Below are 16,294 nucleotides of genomic sequence, written 5' to 3' on the forward strand. Positions count from 1 at the left end.
ACAAAACTTGTTCATATTCAAAATTCATTGTAAGTCCAAATTCATACTTTTCATGGGCATCAACTCACCCAATCCCACCACCGACCCGAACCCGGCCTCCTCCGCCTCTCTCTCCCTCAACATTCGCCTGCTCTTCTCCACCGAGAACCCCAACAAGGTCGGAATCAAGTACGGCAAGTCCAGGTTCACTGTCATGTACCGCGGCATCCCTTTGGGCAAGGCCTCCGTCCCCGGCTTCTTCCAGCAGGCCCACAGCGTCAGGCAGGTCGTCGCCACCATCGCCGTCGATCGCGCCAATCTCATTCAGGCCGACGCCGCCTATTTAATCTGCGATGCCTCCCTCAACGACCGGGTCGAGCTCCGGGTCTTGGGTGACGTCGGCGCCAAGATCCGCGTTTCTCTGTAGAGCCTTACAGCTTCTTCGAACTGCTTTAATAGTTTGGACCAATCCAGCCTCAGAAGTGCTTTTAGCAGGATCATATGATGGTTGGGCTACCCAGAGAAAGATGGAGAGGTCGAGTACAGGAATCTTCTCTGTTAGCCTTAAGTTGTATCCGGGTAGATATGAGATCAAATTCATTGTTGATGGGGAATGGCGAATTGATCCCCAATGATGATAATTGTGTTTTTGTGAAAAAAAAAAAAAAAAATTTGCTTCAAGTTTTTCAGAATTTCTCTCTGCTTGTTCTGGACAGAGAGAGCATTGTGGTTTAGTTTCTGGGTCATGGTGATTTTTAGTGTTGTATGGAAACTGAAAAAGCATCTTTGAAAAGGTGGGGAGAAATGGTATTAAAGCTTTGAATTCGGGTCAAGAGAGGTGCTGGTGATGGTTTCGGTGGAGGAGAAGAAGAGGATGGAGATGATGAATAGTAAAATGACGAAAATATCCTTCAAAAGTTAACTCTGTTAACGATTTTACTGTTTCTAGGTACGGAAATTGGGTCGGGTTCAAACACTCAGGTACCATTTTGATATTTTTTGAAGTATAGGTATGAAAATTAATAGTCTGGAAAAGTTCAGACACCGTTTAGACGATTTTCCCTAATAAAAAAGAGTAAGATATAAAGTTTGGACAAGTATGTTCAAATTGATTTCGAGAAAAGTATTATCCGGTTTTTTTTTTTAACACTACTATTATGTGTGATACCTTTTTAATTCAAAATAGAGATTCAATTGCTCTCAAGCAATGATCAGAGGGCATAAAGTTTACTCTCTTCTTTTGTGTGCAATCTAGTACATGCTTAATAAGCATAAGATAACAGATCAACCATCTTCCTTCGCCCTCAAAACAGAATTCAAACTCATATCAAATCATTCAAATCATTTTACTACACAGCCTACACTCCAGAACAACATCAGTTTGTTTTATTTTTTTTTCTTTCGTGCCAAATACAAGTTGGTCACGTCTATACCTAAAACGCAATGTTTTGGGGTCTGAGGTGGCGCCAAGTCTGTGGAAAGCGGGAAGAATTTACACAAGGGCAGTCTCATCACCCCCTCAAAAGCCCCGCCACGTGGAGAATCCCAGGGGCATATCGGGAAACTAACGGAAGCTTCTGGTAAGCCCCGTGCCGTCTAAATCAAAGACACCCCCGTCCAACCAGATAAGCATTCAGATCAGTATCATCATCACCTGGGAAATTTCCGAATCATCGGAAATTGGAAGGGCGCCATTTGATGCCGATAACCGATGCCGCCGAAGCAGCAAGCGAAGGCCGATTTGGCAAAGAAGCAGAAGATCGTCGAGGACAAGACCTTCGGGCTCAAGAACAAGAATAAGAGCAAGAATGTCCAGAAGTACGTCCAGACTCTCAAGCAGTCCGTCCAGCCCAAGCCTGATCTCTCCAAAACCGCTGCTAAGGTTCCATTTCCCCTTCAATCTTTTTTTTTTTTTTTTTTTTTTTTTTCTTCATATTTAATTTCTTGGTTAATTAGCTTAATGGTGGATTTGTGTTTTTAATTTCTAACTCCGTTTGCGGTATGATCTCCGTCACGATCGAAACGTTTCGTGTTTTCGTCCGAAACGCGAAACGTTTTGAGATTGAAATTAGCAATACGCGCGCCATTTTTCCAGAAAATGGAAACTAGTTATTGTAATTTGGGGTACACCTATGATATTGATACTCAAATCGCAACACAGGCCTGAGGCAAGTTTTCCTGGTCTTTGTGGAATTGGGATTAGCTAATTTAGTTCCTGAGATATGTGTCTGTGGGAACTGGAAGAATGCCTATTGCCTAGTATGAAAGGTATGGAGCAGATATGTTTTGCATAAAAGTGAGGTTTGCATGGAAGGAAATGAAAAATGGTTCCAAGGAGACTGAGTTTTGGGGGGGGGTACCTGACAGAGGTGAGATGGGAGGAGACTTCAAGGTACCAATAGAGTGACTATAGATGAATGAGATGAAGGGGCCTTCGTATTGATGTAGGAAAACAAAGGTGGGTTGTGGCCTTAGGATTTTGGACTTTAGATAGTAGAAGTATTAGGAAACTGGATAGATAGAGAAGAGGATGATATAGCCATATAGGATTGCCTGCAAAAGGAGAGAATGACACAGTAGATGGTAGAAAATTTAGTAATCAGGATACACTCATTTTTTTCTTTAATTTAATTTTTGGTTATTGGCCGACTCTTGTGCTATCATGTGCATTTCTCTCTGGACCAAAAAGACCTCGTGGTTAGATTTGGCCAGCATGCTTACTGTTGGGTTTCAGTTCTGACCAAGATACTGAGAGAAATTATGTGTATGACATTGTGATAATTAACAGAAAAAGAAGGAGGAAGAGAAGGCAAAGGACAAGGAACTAAATGAGTTGTTTAAGGTTGCTATCAGTCAACCAAAAGTACCAGTTGGTAAGTAATGTTTTTTATTCTTTTGGAACCCGAAATCATTGAAATTTTTATGTGTACATCTTGTTGTTGAGACTTAGATTTGATGTGGTGCTAAATGCTTATTTGTTTAGGTGTTGATCCTAAGTCTATATTATGCGAGTTTTATAAAGCGGGGCAGTGTGCTAAAGGTTTCAAATGCAAGTTCTCACATGATTTGAATGTTCAGAGGAAAGGAGAAAAGATTGATCTTTACAGTGATAAGCGTCAAAATGGTACCATATAGAAACTTCAATTCGTTGTTGATTTCTAGGCATTTTAGATTTCCTTATGGTTTATGTTGTTCTGAGTTATATATTATCTATTAGAAACAATGGAGGAATGGGATCAAGAAACTTTGGAGAAAGTTGTGGAGTCAAAGAGAAAAGAGTACAATATAAACAAACCAACTGATATTGTAAGTTTTTTTCTCCTAATTGTCCCTAATCTGTGTTCTAGTTTCCAACTTTCTACATGCTTATTGGCATAAGGATCTTCAAACCATTGATGAGCTTCCAAACATCTCATTCGCTTGCTTTCGGATGTGTACAGGTTTGTAAATACTTTTTGGAAGCAGTGGAGAAAAAACAATATGGTTGGTTTTGGGTCTGCCCCAATGGTGGTAAAGATTGCCATTACAGGCATGCTCTTCCTCCAGGATATGTTCTGAAGTCTCAGATGAAAGCTCTATTGGAGGAAGAGACTGAAAAGATACCTATTGAGGAGGAGATTGAAGATCAGGTTATTCAAACAAGCCTTTCCATCAAGTTTTATATTCCAGTTTGAATGTCTGGTCTGAATGCCTTTCACTTTATCCTTGTTTTCATTCCTTCATCCATAATGTGTAACTAACCAAATGTGCTGTTTTTTGGTTTTAGCGTGCTAAGTTGAAAACTTCAACTCCAATGACTCCTGAGTTGTTCATGCAATGGAAGAAGAAAAAGATAGCAGAAAGAGATGCTGGCTTGGCTTCAAAAATGGCAGAGCGGGCTAAGAATGACCGTATGAGGTGTTTCCCCTCTCTATCTCAAACCTCTTTCCCCTCCGGGAAGAAGATGTTAGATAAAGAGAAAATGGATTTAACGTGAACAATCTTCTTTCAAAATGGAGGGAATTCTATTTGGCTACTATGGATAGTTGCTAACAATGTTATACTTTTCATTCCATCGCAGTGGTCGTGAACTGTTTTTGTCAGATTCAACCTTATTTGTGGATGATGCTGAGGCATCTGAGAAGTATCAAAGAGATAAAGAATCTGAAGTTGCTGAAAAGAAGGTTAGTTCTGACTTATCATTTGTTACCCACTGAACTTGCTTTCTCAAAACTCTCGCTCTTTATGCTATTGCACTGGGTGTAGTGTTATGACATGGAACTAAATCACTAATAGTTCCTATGCCTAAGCTTGAATCTAGTTAGAAGCTTTAAATCAACTGTTCTACACTCCGCATCATTGCCAAAAGATTAAATGAGAGATTCAGGTTAATTTAATTCAATTACTATTTACATTGTTCCTTAGACATGGTAATGTGTAACTAGAACTGAATTGGATGGACTATTTGTTAATTGTTGTACTCTTATATTCTGTTGTTTATCTTCAGGTTAGTAACAATGCTAATGGAGGTGGGCCAAATAGCTCAGCAACAGCTGATGGCGATGCCAAAGCTACCAACATCGATGACGATGTTGATGACGACGACTTGGACATAAATGAGTTAAACGAGTTGGAAGCAAGCCTATCAAAGGTAACAATTCAAGAGCCAGGCACTAGTGCTTAAGCCAAAGAGAGGCAGCCCAAAGTCTGCATACTTCCCGAGTGTGGACTCCATATTATTTTCTGTACACTTGTAGCCCTTAAATCATAGCTCCTCCCCATCGATTACCTACTATCCTCATGGATCTTAGGTGCTTCTGCATCTTGTATCTATTTTCAGTGGTGGATTTCCTCTTACAAAAATCATTGTTTTGTAACTTGAGCATATTAGAATGCATTCGCTAGAAATGTGTCTTCTATTGGTTTATGCTAGTGTACCTGGTCTTGTTCTTCCAGATGCATGATACTGATCTTTCTTATATGGTGGATATGGTCTTGGGTAGTGAATCTTACAGCTTCACCATCCAGTCCGCCCTTGAGAATGGGGTTGTTAGACATGGTATGAATTATGTTATAAATGTTGGACATATGGGTTTTCGACCTTGAACTGAAGTGACAAATCTCAATATGACCTCCCTTTCTATTTCGTAAACGCTACACCAGGACTGGCATTGCCCTAGCACAGCTCTTCTATCTTGGCCTTCCCTCTTAGTATGACAATTTCATTATTGTTACCATATAAATGGAGGTGTGTTGACCCAGTAGAATATCATTCTTGATTCCCGATTGGAGTTTCGACCCTTTTAACATTTTCGTCAAGAAACAGAAACAGATCAAAGGGCAAATCTCATGGTACTAGTTCTCTGTGTTGAGAATATATACATCCCACATGGGAAAAATGGGACATTGCCTATGGGTTTATAAGGGTTTGGGCCACTCCATCCATTACCAATTGGTTTTGGATGTGAACCCCAGATTACTTTATCATAGCTGATCTCAGCTGGTACTATATAAACCCCCTACCAGCTTGTAATGAAGTAGCTCGGCTCATTTTTTCATGTGAATTTTAGCTTTCTCTCTCTATTTTCTCAAGCTTTCTTTCATGGTATCAGAGCGGGTTACCCACGTGTGCATGTCTTGCGGCCACACGGGCTCCACGTCACCCAAAGTTATCCACGTGTATGGCTTAAAAATTCGCCACACGTGCGGGGGCGTGTTGAGAATATATACATCGGAAAAATGGGACCTTGCTTATGGGTTTATAAAGGTTTGGGTCACTCCATCCATTGCCAATTAATTTTGGATGTGAACCCCAGATTACTTTATCACTCTGGTTCCCCAGCTACTACAAAAGACTAGATGCAGCATTTTCTGTCGGCTGCAATACCCTTATAAGGTGACCAACATGAAGACGTGATACCTAACCCACCGGCCACCACGAATGGATATATAAATCCAAAATAAACCTGCCTAATAATATGAGAAAAAAAAGTTCCGAGGGAACCAAAACTTATCTCTCACTGTTTTGGTGTTCCCTTGGAGGTATTTGGGTGGGGAAGCCAAGCTTGCAAAAACTATAAAACTACTAACATCAGCAGAAGCAACAAACGTACACCACGGGAGTGCATAATTAAGCTTTCCAAGTCTCGCAAGGAACTCTGGCAAAAGTCAAACTTAACCAATCTATGAGCAACAGTGTGTTTCAAAGTCTACGAGCCTCTTTTTTGGGCAAGCTCATCTAGAAGAAGGAAATTATGTAACAAACAGAGAGTCAGCTTTGTTAGATGCATGAACTTGGAAAAATATAGTACCATTCTCAATTAAAAATTTATTGGTTCATATTCAATCCTTATATCGACGCCCGAAAATGATATGAAATCCATTACTCTTTTGATCTCACACGCATACTGTGGTGTAACAAAACTATGATTATAAGTCGGAGCAAAAATAAGCACACAAAAAGACCCAAGAAAGGGTCTGGATTCCATCTATGATCACTGAGGATCAATTTACACGTTCATGCTGTAATGTTCCTGAAGGATGCCACTCACACTTCAATTTTTTGTTTTTGCGTCAGACTACATAAAGGTCCGTATGTTTTTTTTTTTTTTTCCACCTTTAAAGTGTGGGACAAACATGTTAGATTAATTGTCTCAAAGAAACCAAGATATGAGCACTTTGGAATGCAAAACTGGTTGATCTGAAGACTTCTACTTCTCACTGCAAGAATAAAAATTCTTAAATCTGCCATGGAGAAAAATATTGAACCAGATAGTGTTAACTAGATAGTCTTTTTAACTGTCGGGCAGAGGGATTAGAATGGTAAAAGTACCAACCGAGCAGGACAATCATTGGTGGCTGAAAATATCCCTATCTCCAGTGCTGGTTCTAAAGCTAAATGATTATGTATAAGTATTTGACTATGAATAGTGCTGCTTTATTTTCTTATGGTTGGGATAGATAGATCGACAACATAATGAGGGGACTGTCGCTTCAACTGAAGAACGTTGCTCTGCCTTTTGGTCACAGATGCTTGCACGAGTGGATATCGAATTATCGAGACAGTGCTCGATCAGATATGATTGCACTGCTGTACGGAGATATTACTTAAATTGGTTGAGAAAATAAAAAAGTAAAGCGAAGACAAAATACACCAAATTTGTCCAGGTATTAACCGTATTATAATGAAGTGCATCTCCTAAAGGCAACAATTTTCATAAGGTGTCTTATCATTGTCTAGTAGGAATTGAATTAGCATCACTGATATGTATGAAGTCTTTGCTTCTTCCTTCTAAGAGCAAGTCCACCGGTGGTGGATTGCCCGGGCAAAAAGGAGGAATCTTGACGTGGTGACCGGGCTTTGCAGAAAACAACTTTCCACCGGCCCAAGCTTGACTGGGCAAAGCTTGGCTTTGCATGACTGAGGTCAAAAAAAAGGGCAAGTCTGTGACTTTTTTCTTGCCCAAAGTCATGGAGCTGCCAGCTTGATATTGTGAGGAACGTGGGTGACGTCAGGAAGAAAAGCAAAGAGGCAGGACACTTGGCAGCGCTGGGTTGGCTTCTTAAGTGATTTTGATCCCAATGTGAACAGTACTATGAATAGTGAACAGTAAATGCGACAGTAACAGTAAACCGTAATATATGAACAGTAATGTGCTCAGCTAAATCCAATGGTGAACTACGTGAACAGTGAATTACGTGAACAGTGTTGACCGGGCAAGAAAAACAACGGGTGTAAACCTATGTCTAATGGCAGTGAATAGTAGCTTGACTGGTCGAATTCTTGACTTCTCGACTTTGCATTTTCTTGACTACGGGTGCACTTGCTCTAATAGAAAGCAGATAAGGTCTTTTGCTACCGGATAGAATTTAGGTTAGGGAAAAGAAATTAAGGAATGAAAGATCTCAAGAAGATAAGATGATCTGCCATTTTCGTGCCCTGAATCACAAGGTACCAAGAGGTTAGCCCAAAATTCCAAGTGAAGGTATCTACGGAAACGGATTAGGAATAGGGTAGGTCAAAAGTTCGATAAGTTTTTATGTAAAAACAGAATAAGTATACAAGGTAATCTCAAACGGAGCACTGCAATACATGTTTTCTATGTTGCTGAGGTTCCATGTTTGAGCATGACTCATTATAGCTCAACATCGACATTCATCAAGGGCGATCCAACGATACTAAGAGAGTAAAGATTCCCAAATTTTCATGCCCAAATGATGTGACGGCTAATGTTATCTCATTGGCGAATGCATGCAGTTATGGTCAAGAATTTGTTAACTTAATGAGCAAACCAAGATCGTTTCACAAAATGCATAAACACAACCAAATGATCAATACAATATGAACTAGAATACAACAAGAGGAGATGCATCACCTACTTCATGCACAACAGTCATTCCTTCAAAAGCAGTAACAGCAACACAGCTATTCAACACAAATAATCCGAGCTCCAAAACTTCAAGCAGCCACACGCAAGAAATCTTCTACTCAACTATGTGTTTAACTCCTCTCTATGGGGCAGGACTGAATGTTTTGTCACACAGTGAATAGGGACTTCAAGCACCTATATATACAAGCTAGATAGGTCTTCCCATAAAAGAATCCTTGATTCTAGCCAATGAAGCACTGATTCTAGCCAAAGAATCCTTTACAAGCTAGTGAAGGTATCTACGGAAACGGATTAGGAATAGGGTAGGTCAAAAGTTCGATAAGTTTTTATGTAAAAACAGAATAAGTATACAAGGTAAGCTCAAACGTAGCACTGCAATACATGTTTTCTATGTTGCTGAGGTTCCATGTTTGAGCATGACTCATTATAGCTCAACATCGACATTCATCAAGGGCGATCCAACGATACTAAGAGAGTAAAGATTCCCAAATTTTCATGCCCAAATGATGTGATGGCTAATGTTATCTCATTGGCGAATGCATGCAGTTATGGTCAAGAATTTGTTAACTTAATGAGCAAACCAAAATCGTTTCACAAAATGCATAAACACAACCAAATGATCAATACAATATGAACTAGAATACAACAAGAGGAGATGCATCACCTACTTCATGCACAACAGTCATTCCTTCAAAAGCAGTAACAACAACACAGCTATTCAACACAAATAATCCGAGCTCTAAAACTTCAAGCAGCCACACGCAAGAAATCTTCTACTCAACTATGTGTTTAACTCCTCTCTATGGGGCAGGACTGAATGTTTTGTCACACAGTGAATAGGGACTTCAAGCACCTATATATACAAGCTAGATAGGTCTTCTCATAAAAGAATCCTTGATTCTAGCCAATGAGTTATTTCTGAAAGATGTTATAATTATCATATCAACTAATTAGATATTTATCTTTATCAAAATGGATTCCTAACCATATGAGTGACATACCAAAGCTCATTAGGTGTCTAGGTAGATAATTCATATATTTCCCATTTATTGTAATAAGTTTAATCAGTTTGTTATTTACTTAATGTAGATAATATTAGGTCCAAATAATATTTTACAGAATTTAGAATTTGCTTAGAGTATATAACTAGCACTACTTTTTGCCTTTTTGGTTCAAATCCTAAACCCATACAGAAATACCAGGACATAATCTTCTAAGGAGGAAAATCCATCCTTAATAACGTAATGTAATAAAATGGAAATGAGTAAGAAGATAGAAGTTTATTATGATAAGAATAGATAAATACACAACTTCAAAGCACACCCCCAACAGATTGGTAATTACAAAACTTCTCATGCAATTTGAACAGGAGGGTGTCCTGAAATTATTGCTCTACTGCATATATGATGCAGCACTGCTAGCTAAGACATGGAAGAAGGTTAGGTTTCAGGAGTTGAAAGGCAGAAGACATCAATGCACTTCTGAAGCCTTTGCTGAATCCTCTGTTGCCACCTTTCTGTTGCGGCACAGTCGTCTTCCAGCTTTTGAAGCTAATCGAACCACCAACTTGGTAAACTCAGTAGCTATTTTAGCTATGATCTTGCCTCTCTTTGGAGGAAGCCTGAGCTTGATTGTGTTTGAAGGCTTGGATTTTGCAATAGATACAGCCATTGCTTTGGAATTTTCGAGTTGAAGAACAGAAAAAATTGAACCTATGCTTTGTTTTTGTGGAATGAGACAGCTTTTATAATGTTGATGGGGAGGCAGAGAGTGAGTGCAAAACGCACGCACGAGGAAAATGCACTATTTTCTGATGTTAACGTTCACTTCCATTTAGTATTTTAATTTCAAAGCTTAGAAGAATTAACAGGGAAAAGGTTGCTTCCTCGAAGGGATTTGCATACTTAATTTGTCAATCAGTGCAAAGGGTCCACCTAAACAGATAATACTCTTTGCAATATAAGCTTAGTTCTCAATAAACTAGTGATGTATCCTCACAATATGATGTCAAGCAGTGGAGTCATATCATTCACAGTTCGAAACTATCAATGATCTAAGCAGGGTTAATCAGAGCATTAGCTTAATTGTGTTCAATCACGTCACAATTCTGACATGCATTTGCAAGAGAAGATAAATTTATGGTAACGCACTGCTTAAAATATCTTTTCCACTCTTGAAGAAGTTAGAGCACACGATCTAAAATCAATTGACAATAGTTCTACAATCCCTTTATATATAAGCTCTCATTGATAGTAATAGAGATAGAATCTAATTTTACAAGGTGATGCATTCCAAATTACCGAGCCAAGCATGTGGTAAGACTCGAGCCAATCATTCACAACTAAACTGGGTGGCTTGAAAAACATGTTACCACTCGACCAGATACGTAAGGTTAACCTACACTGATACTATGAAGAAGCTAGAGCATCACCCCCTAAACCAATTGACATCGGATGAAGCAGCAATACCTTACAAACTTCTATGCAAGCGCTTTATTTTCTACACTTCACACTATCTCAACATTAAGATTAGAAAGATTAGGAAAACTGTACTGACAGCTGCTGCACAAAAGACTTGAATCTTAAGCAGTCAAAGTCTTTGGCCTATACCAAATGAGCTCAACAAAATTCTTGTACATAATAAGTGCTGTATCAACATCTCTGGTAATGAGTCTCCACTGTCCCCCTAAGAAAATGACTTGAGAAGCTCTTCTGGTGCAAAGAGCAGACAATTAAATCACAGATGTCCTCTTCTGGTGAAGTGAACACAAAAAAGTGGAAACCGAATTGGATCAAATCACTATAATCATCTACGTTCACCAATAATGGAGAAGCATAGAGATCAAACATGGGCGATGTGGAGACTAGGTCTGTATAGGCTTCAAATTTTAATGGCAAACTTATTGATGGGTTTCTCTGCTTCTACTTAAAAGCAGAACATATAGACATAATTATCAAGTAAGAAAGCTGTTATGCTGACCACTATGGCTTATGCTCGTGTGCATTCATGGCTAACTCTCTCATCATTCTTGTTAGCATCACAAATAGTTTGGTTTGGCTGATAGCTGTATGCAATTGAGCAGTCCTCTAAAGTCTGGTACTTCGTTAGTTTGTATGTTTTTTGGCTATGAAGAGCAGACAGGAGGGGACAGTAGAGGATTGTATTTCAACACCAGAATCAATTACGAAAGAACAAAAAGAAAAATGCATACTTTGACCAGACCCTGTAAATAAAATAAATTCAATCTTCAGAAATCTTGACCTCTATTCCTTCAGGTCATGAGTTATCCAAGCAAGAGTTTTATATGTAAAGAACTTCTACATATAATTCGATGTCTTGTTCAACTAAAATATAAGTACTACACCACTACCAAAGAAACTAAGCCCTATTTAACTCGCGGAATGGCAAAATCAATTTCCCACAGGAAGGGAAGAGCAAAAACGAGAAGACGGATAAGTTTTGAGCATATTTTCCCATCCAGTAGGATTCTTTCTCTCGAATTTATAGTTACAAAAAATGAAAAATAATTCTTCTCTCATTATCAAGCCTATAGTGAGTATAATCCGGAAACCAAATGAGGTCTATATATATGTTACGCTATCCAGGAAATAGGAATAGAGCTTCATTGAACAGCATTTGAATGGAAGTCGTGCACTAAAAATCCAGCTACCCTTAATTGGGCATACCAATGACGATTGTATGATGTTAGTATAATCATTCTGTTATTGGACATATCAGGGACAATCTGTTTCCTAAGTCCTAACAAATATCAAAGTCAAAGATAGATGCTAGGGATTGAGAGAAATTAACAACAGCTGAAGAAATAAACAAGTAGTTGGACTTACTTACATAACAAGTCACATTTAGAATTGCTTCCCCAAATAGCAGTTTCCTCATCAACAAACCATCATACGTTTAGTTATTTACATAAAAATGAGGCCTTATTTTCTTGTAGTACTGAAATTAATTACCTTGATGGTACAATAATGGTGTAAACCAAGAGGAAGGTGACAATTACAATGGCTCCTGCTAGAGTAAACCTTGGGCTAGTCCATAACATAAGGTTGGACCTCTCTGTCCTCTTGATGGGATCAACTTCCTCAGATGGTGGATAATCAGAAGGCCTGGGATCCCAGGTCACATACTTGTTTGGAGAGAATTTTGAGAAGAAGCTCTTCTTGTTCTTCTTTTGCTTCTTGATGTTTGACCAGGCCTTGTCCCAATCTGTTGAGAATTTATCACCTGCTCAAGTATGTGGATCAACATTGAACCATGGTGAGGTTTATGATCAGCAGCTGGTAGTACTCAATTTGGTGATATATCAACATTAGTAATAGGCCGAATTAAGCACTAATATTAAGGCAAGTAGGTCGTATATGTGCTCGGTCTCAACCCTAACCATCAGCTGACAATATATACGTCCTCTGTTAAAGTATTAACCAGATGCTATTTATGTGATAGTTTTGCAAGAGGGGAATACATTTAACAAATTACTCCAAATTAATATAACAGGCAAAACTAAGCAATAATTCTAAGGCCGGTTAGGCAATGGTATAGGTTCTCTGTCTCACACAAACCTATGCAGTGGCAGAGCCACCTTAAGTCTTTGCGAAATGTGCTCCTTTTGATTCAGGGTAATCTCCTCTCAACTTTATAACTAAACCAGTAAAAATGGTGAAAAAGAATCTAATTAGTGACTAACTAGAACCTCCATGTCTTGCTAACAAAGGAGCGCTAATAAAAAATGGAAGTGCTAGAAAAACTGGATCAAAAGACTACTACAAAATAATTATGGACTTGAGTATGACCTTCTAATGTGTTTTTAACACGACATACTCAGGTGCCTCCCACACTAACAAAATTTCTCACTCCACCAATTCCTTTACTCATCACATGCCGCTCATATGACGCATACCTAACTTTGAAAAAGTACAGATACATTATTGATAATTGTCAAATTTAAGCAAATAATTATAAACATAGACGATTTTGTATGTCTCTATTTCTCTAACCTACCCATGACGTATTGCTTACACTAGAGGATATGTCATACTAACAGATTCTTCGTTTCTCTAGATCACACCCTAACTTACTAGCTCTAATTACTTTAATTGTAACCATATGTGGATCACTCTACGCATGATGAAGTGAGTGCTGTAACCTTAGAATTGGGAAATCCAGAATTATTAAAACACGTGCAAAACATAAGCTCGTCCTAGCATCAATGAGGTAGAAAGAAAATGTTAATTACCATTACCACTGTCACCGTTTTGCTGGGGTTCTTTGGAGCCTCTTTTGTTGCAGAAAGGTTTCAATGGCGAAGAACGAGAAGAAGAAGAAGAAGAAGAAGATGAAGGTTTGCGTTTTGGAGTGATCCAGAAAAAGTGATGAGAAGCTACGCTTCCCAGTCGAGCTTGAATATCCATCTGCTGATTCGCATCTCGCTTATCTCCAGGTGCTCTCTCTCTCTCTCACATACCCAAACTTATCGCTTAGGAGATTGCCTGCCTCTAATTCTCTCATGCCGTCTCTCCCTTTGACACGTGTCACTATACTCCTGCTGCAGACATACTCATATGACCAATTGACCATCTTGTTCAACAACTTATAGGTATTGTTTAGTTATAAACACAAGAATTGGAAGAAATGGATTCTTTCTCACTCTTTCATTTCATTAATTACTCATTTCTCATTATATAATTGCATTGCTTAAAATTTCCTTAGAAAATTAATTTCCTGGTAAGTTTTCAAGTAGTAGAAACAAAAATTTATGGAAATTTTAAAAAATAATAATTATTATTATTTCCGCTAACCAAACGATATCAAATGAATTTATTACCATGTTGGCAAAACGAATTATCAAAATTTAAGAATTGTTAGTTACTAAGAGCATCTTTAGCAGACTCTTTATTTTGGCTCCTTAGCTATTGCATGTTTAGCTTTTTATCTATTTTAGCAGCTGCACCAGACTCCTAAGTGGCTCTCTATTATGACTTTTAGCTATCTCGCTCCTAAATATAGAGAGCGAGATGAGACTCTCTATAATTTAAAACATTCCTTTTAAGTTATTTTATATAATTTATAAATACATTTAAACTATTTAATCTTCATTTAAAAAATAATATAAATTCAAAACTAGCTAAAATAGAGAGCATTGATGCAGACGTAATTATAAAGTGGCTAGCTAAAATAACTTTTTAGCTACTTTAGCTAAAATTTGATTAAAAAATGGTTAGCATTGCTAAAGATGCTCTAACCACTGCAAGTGGCCTAGTTGGATGTGCTCCCCAACCTAGGTTCAAACCCCGAAGCTGTCAAAGTGGTCAAGCACTGTGCTGAAATGCACAGTTGAAGCTTTTCACATGCGCCGAAATGATTTATTTTAGGCCTAGGAAACCTTTGAGTTCCTCTTGACAAAGTCAAAAAAAGAAGGGAAAAATTCACCAACGGTGTCTGGACACTTAGGGGACTTTCAGAATGATACCCGAACTTACAATGTTATCAATATGATACCTGGACTAAATTTTTCTTATCAATGTAGTACCTCCGTCCAATCTCCGTTATGAAACCGTTAACTTTGATCATGTGTCTCGCACGTGAGGAAAAAAATAAGGGTAAAAAAGACTTTTTTGTATGCCTTCAACCCTAAACGAGATCAAACACTCCATTCACTCCAAAAAAAATTCTTCTTCATGCGTTAATTCTAGATTCCATGTGAGAAAAGAAAAAAAATAAAAATTCCAGAACCAATTCATATTCTTCAACCCAGATCAAATAAAAAGAAACAAAGTCATTCTAAAAAAAAAAAAAAAAAATTAACCCAGATTATAGAAAGAGAGATGCCAATCTCTTCCAATGGCTGCGCTGGTTGCTTTTCTCCAGACTCCACATGTTGGGAAAATTTCAACCCATATGAAACTAGATCTTCAAAATTCAATTTTTCTTTTTTTATGCCTCCTTTCTTTCTTCTTCTTTTGCGGTTCTCCTTCTTCTTCCCCTGATTTGAATCATGAAGCTTCAAACCATCTCAGTAGCAGCCCATTTCGGCTACGTCATGGCCTTGAAGAACACCGGCGCCGCCTTAAGCGATTACTGCCACGGAGGATCACAGCAGACACAAGAAGAGCTACTCCTCAATCACGACCAGCGACCACTGGCTCCACCGCCACTGAGCAACCTCCTCCTCCTCCTCCGCCGCTCGAACACCTCCCTCCGCCATCGCCGCCTCTGCCGACCTTCACTCCCAGCCTGCATGAACGTTTGGTGTATCTTCGGCGACAAATTTCTGGGTTCTTTGTTCTTGGTTTCAAGGTTTGTATGAGTATGAGTTTATGGGTTTCTTTTCTTATCAAACAATACTTGAATTAATCAACAAGAACTCAAGTCCAAAATTTCATCTTCAACAATTGATTAGATTTTTTTTTTCTGCTGGGTTCAAGAACATGAATGAATCAACACTGTTGTGATTCCTTTTTTTGCTTTTTTGCTGGGTTCAAGAACATGAAGATGAAGAATTGTTGGGTTCAAGTGTTACTAACATGAATTTCTCTTCTCTAAATTCATGAAGACCATTTCCAATTCGTCTTCTTCCTCTACCAATTTCTCTTGATTAAAGTGAATATTTGGGCTTAGAAAACCTAGGTTGGCCTTGTGGATTTCTGCTGAGATTTTGAATATTTTGATTTTTAGTTTCCGATTGTATTGGTTTCTATAGTGATCTTATATGAATCATATAGTGAAAATGCTAGATTTCTAATTGCATTTTGAAGATCTAGTTTTATATGGGTTGAAATTTTCCCAACATGTGAGTCCGGAGAAAAGCAACCAGCGCAGCCATGGGGAAGAGATTGGCATCTCTCTTTCTATAATCTGGGTGACTTTGTTCTTTTTTTTTTAGAATGACTTTTGTTCTTTTTATTTGATCTGGGTTGAAGAATATGAATTGG

General features: G+C 38.4%; 3 protein-coding genes across 4 annotated transcripts; 2 read left to right on the forward strand and 1 right to left on the reverse strand.

Annotated features, from left to right (window-relative positions):
- The first annotated feature begins 52 nt into the window (after positions 1–52).
- On the forward strand, positions 53–406 carry LOC133722844 (uncharacterized). The gene has a single exon (XM_062149708.1). It carries the CDS (start codon positions 53–55, stop codon positions 404–406), a length of 354 nt encoding a protein of 117 aa, XP_062005692.1.
- Positions 407–1,529: 1,123 nt separating this feature from the next.
- On the forward strand, positions 1,530–4,919 carry LOC133719956 (zinc finger CCCH domain-containing protein 21-like). The gene is made up of 8 exons (XM_062146153.1): positions 1,530–1,861; positions 2,768–2,852; positions 2,963–3,103; positions 3,197–3,285; positions 3,420–3,608; positions 3,746–3,876; positions 4,040–4,142; positions 4,466–4,919. Exons 1-8 carry the CDS (start codon positions 1,691–1,693, stop codon positions 4,640–4,642), a joined length of 1,086 nt encoding a protein of 361 aa, XP_062002137.1. The 5' UTR covers positions 1,530–1,690; the 3' UTR covers positions 4,643–4,919.
- Positions 4,920–12,164: 7,245 nt separating this feature from the next.
- On the reverse strand, positions 12,165–13,915 carry LOC133721451 (uncharacterized). 2 transcript variants are annotated; one of them, XM_062148072.1, is made up of 2 exons: positions 13,606–13,915; positions 12,165–12,590 (listed from the first exon to the last, which is right to left on the reverse strand). In XM_062148072.1, the coding sequence occupies exons 1-2, from the start codon at positions 13,772–13,774 to the stop codon at positions 12,316–12,318; spliced, it is 444 nt and encodes a 147-aa protein (XP_062004056.1). In that variant the 5' UTR covers positions 13,775–13,915; the 3' UTR covers positions 12,165–12,315. The 2 variants fall into 2 exon arrangements, with proteins under 2 accessions (XP_062004056.1, XP_062004055.1); XM_062148071.1 differs by having other exon boundaries at positions 13,600–13,903.
- Positions 13,916–16,294: the final 2,379 nt, after the last annotated feature.

This window comes from Rosa rugosa, chromosome 7, assembly GCF_958449725.1.
Source record: "Rosa rugosa chromosome 7, drRosRugo1.1, whole genome shotgun sequence".
In the NCBI taxonomy this organism is placed as follows: domain Eukaryota; kingdom Viridiplantae; phylum Streptophyta; class Magnoliopsida; order Rosales; family Rosaceae; genus Rosa; species Rosa rugosa.

Bases quoted from the DNA above. Each gene is read 5' to 3' on its own strand.
- LOC133719956 (XM_062146153.1), top strand. From the start codon at position 1,691: ATGCCGCCGAAGCAGCAAGCGAAGGCCGATTTGGCAAAGAAGCAGAAG. The intron at 3,609-3,745 runs GTTATTCAAACA...TTTTGGTTTTAG, and splicing joins AGGAGGAGATTGAAGATCAG to CGTGCTAAGTTGAAAACTTC. The intron at 3,877-4,039 runs GTGTTTCCCCTC...ATTCCATCGCAG, and splicing joins GCTAAGAATGACCGTATGAG to TGGTCGTGAACTGTTTTTGT.
- LOC133722844 (XM_062149708.1), top strand. From the start codon at position 53: ATGGGCATCAACTCACCCAATCCCACCACCGACCCGAACCCGGCCTCC.
- LOC133721451 (XM_062148071.1), bottom strand. From the start codon at position 13,774: ATGGATATTCAAGCTCGACTGGGAAGCGTAGCTTCTCATCACTTTTTC. The intron at 12,591-13,599 runs GTAATTAACATT...ATACTTGAGCAG, and splicing joins AAACGGTGACAGTGGTAATG to GTGATAAATTCTCAACAGAT.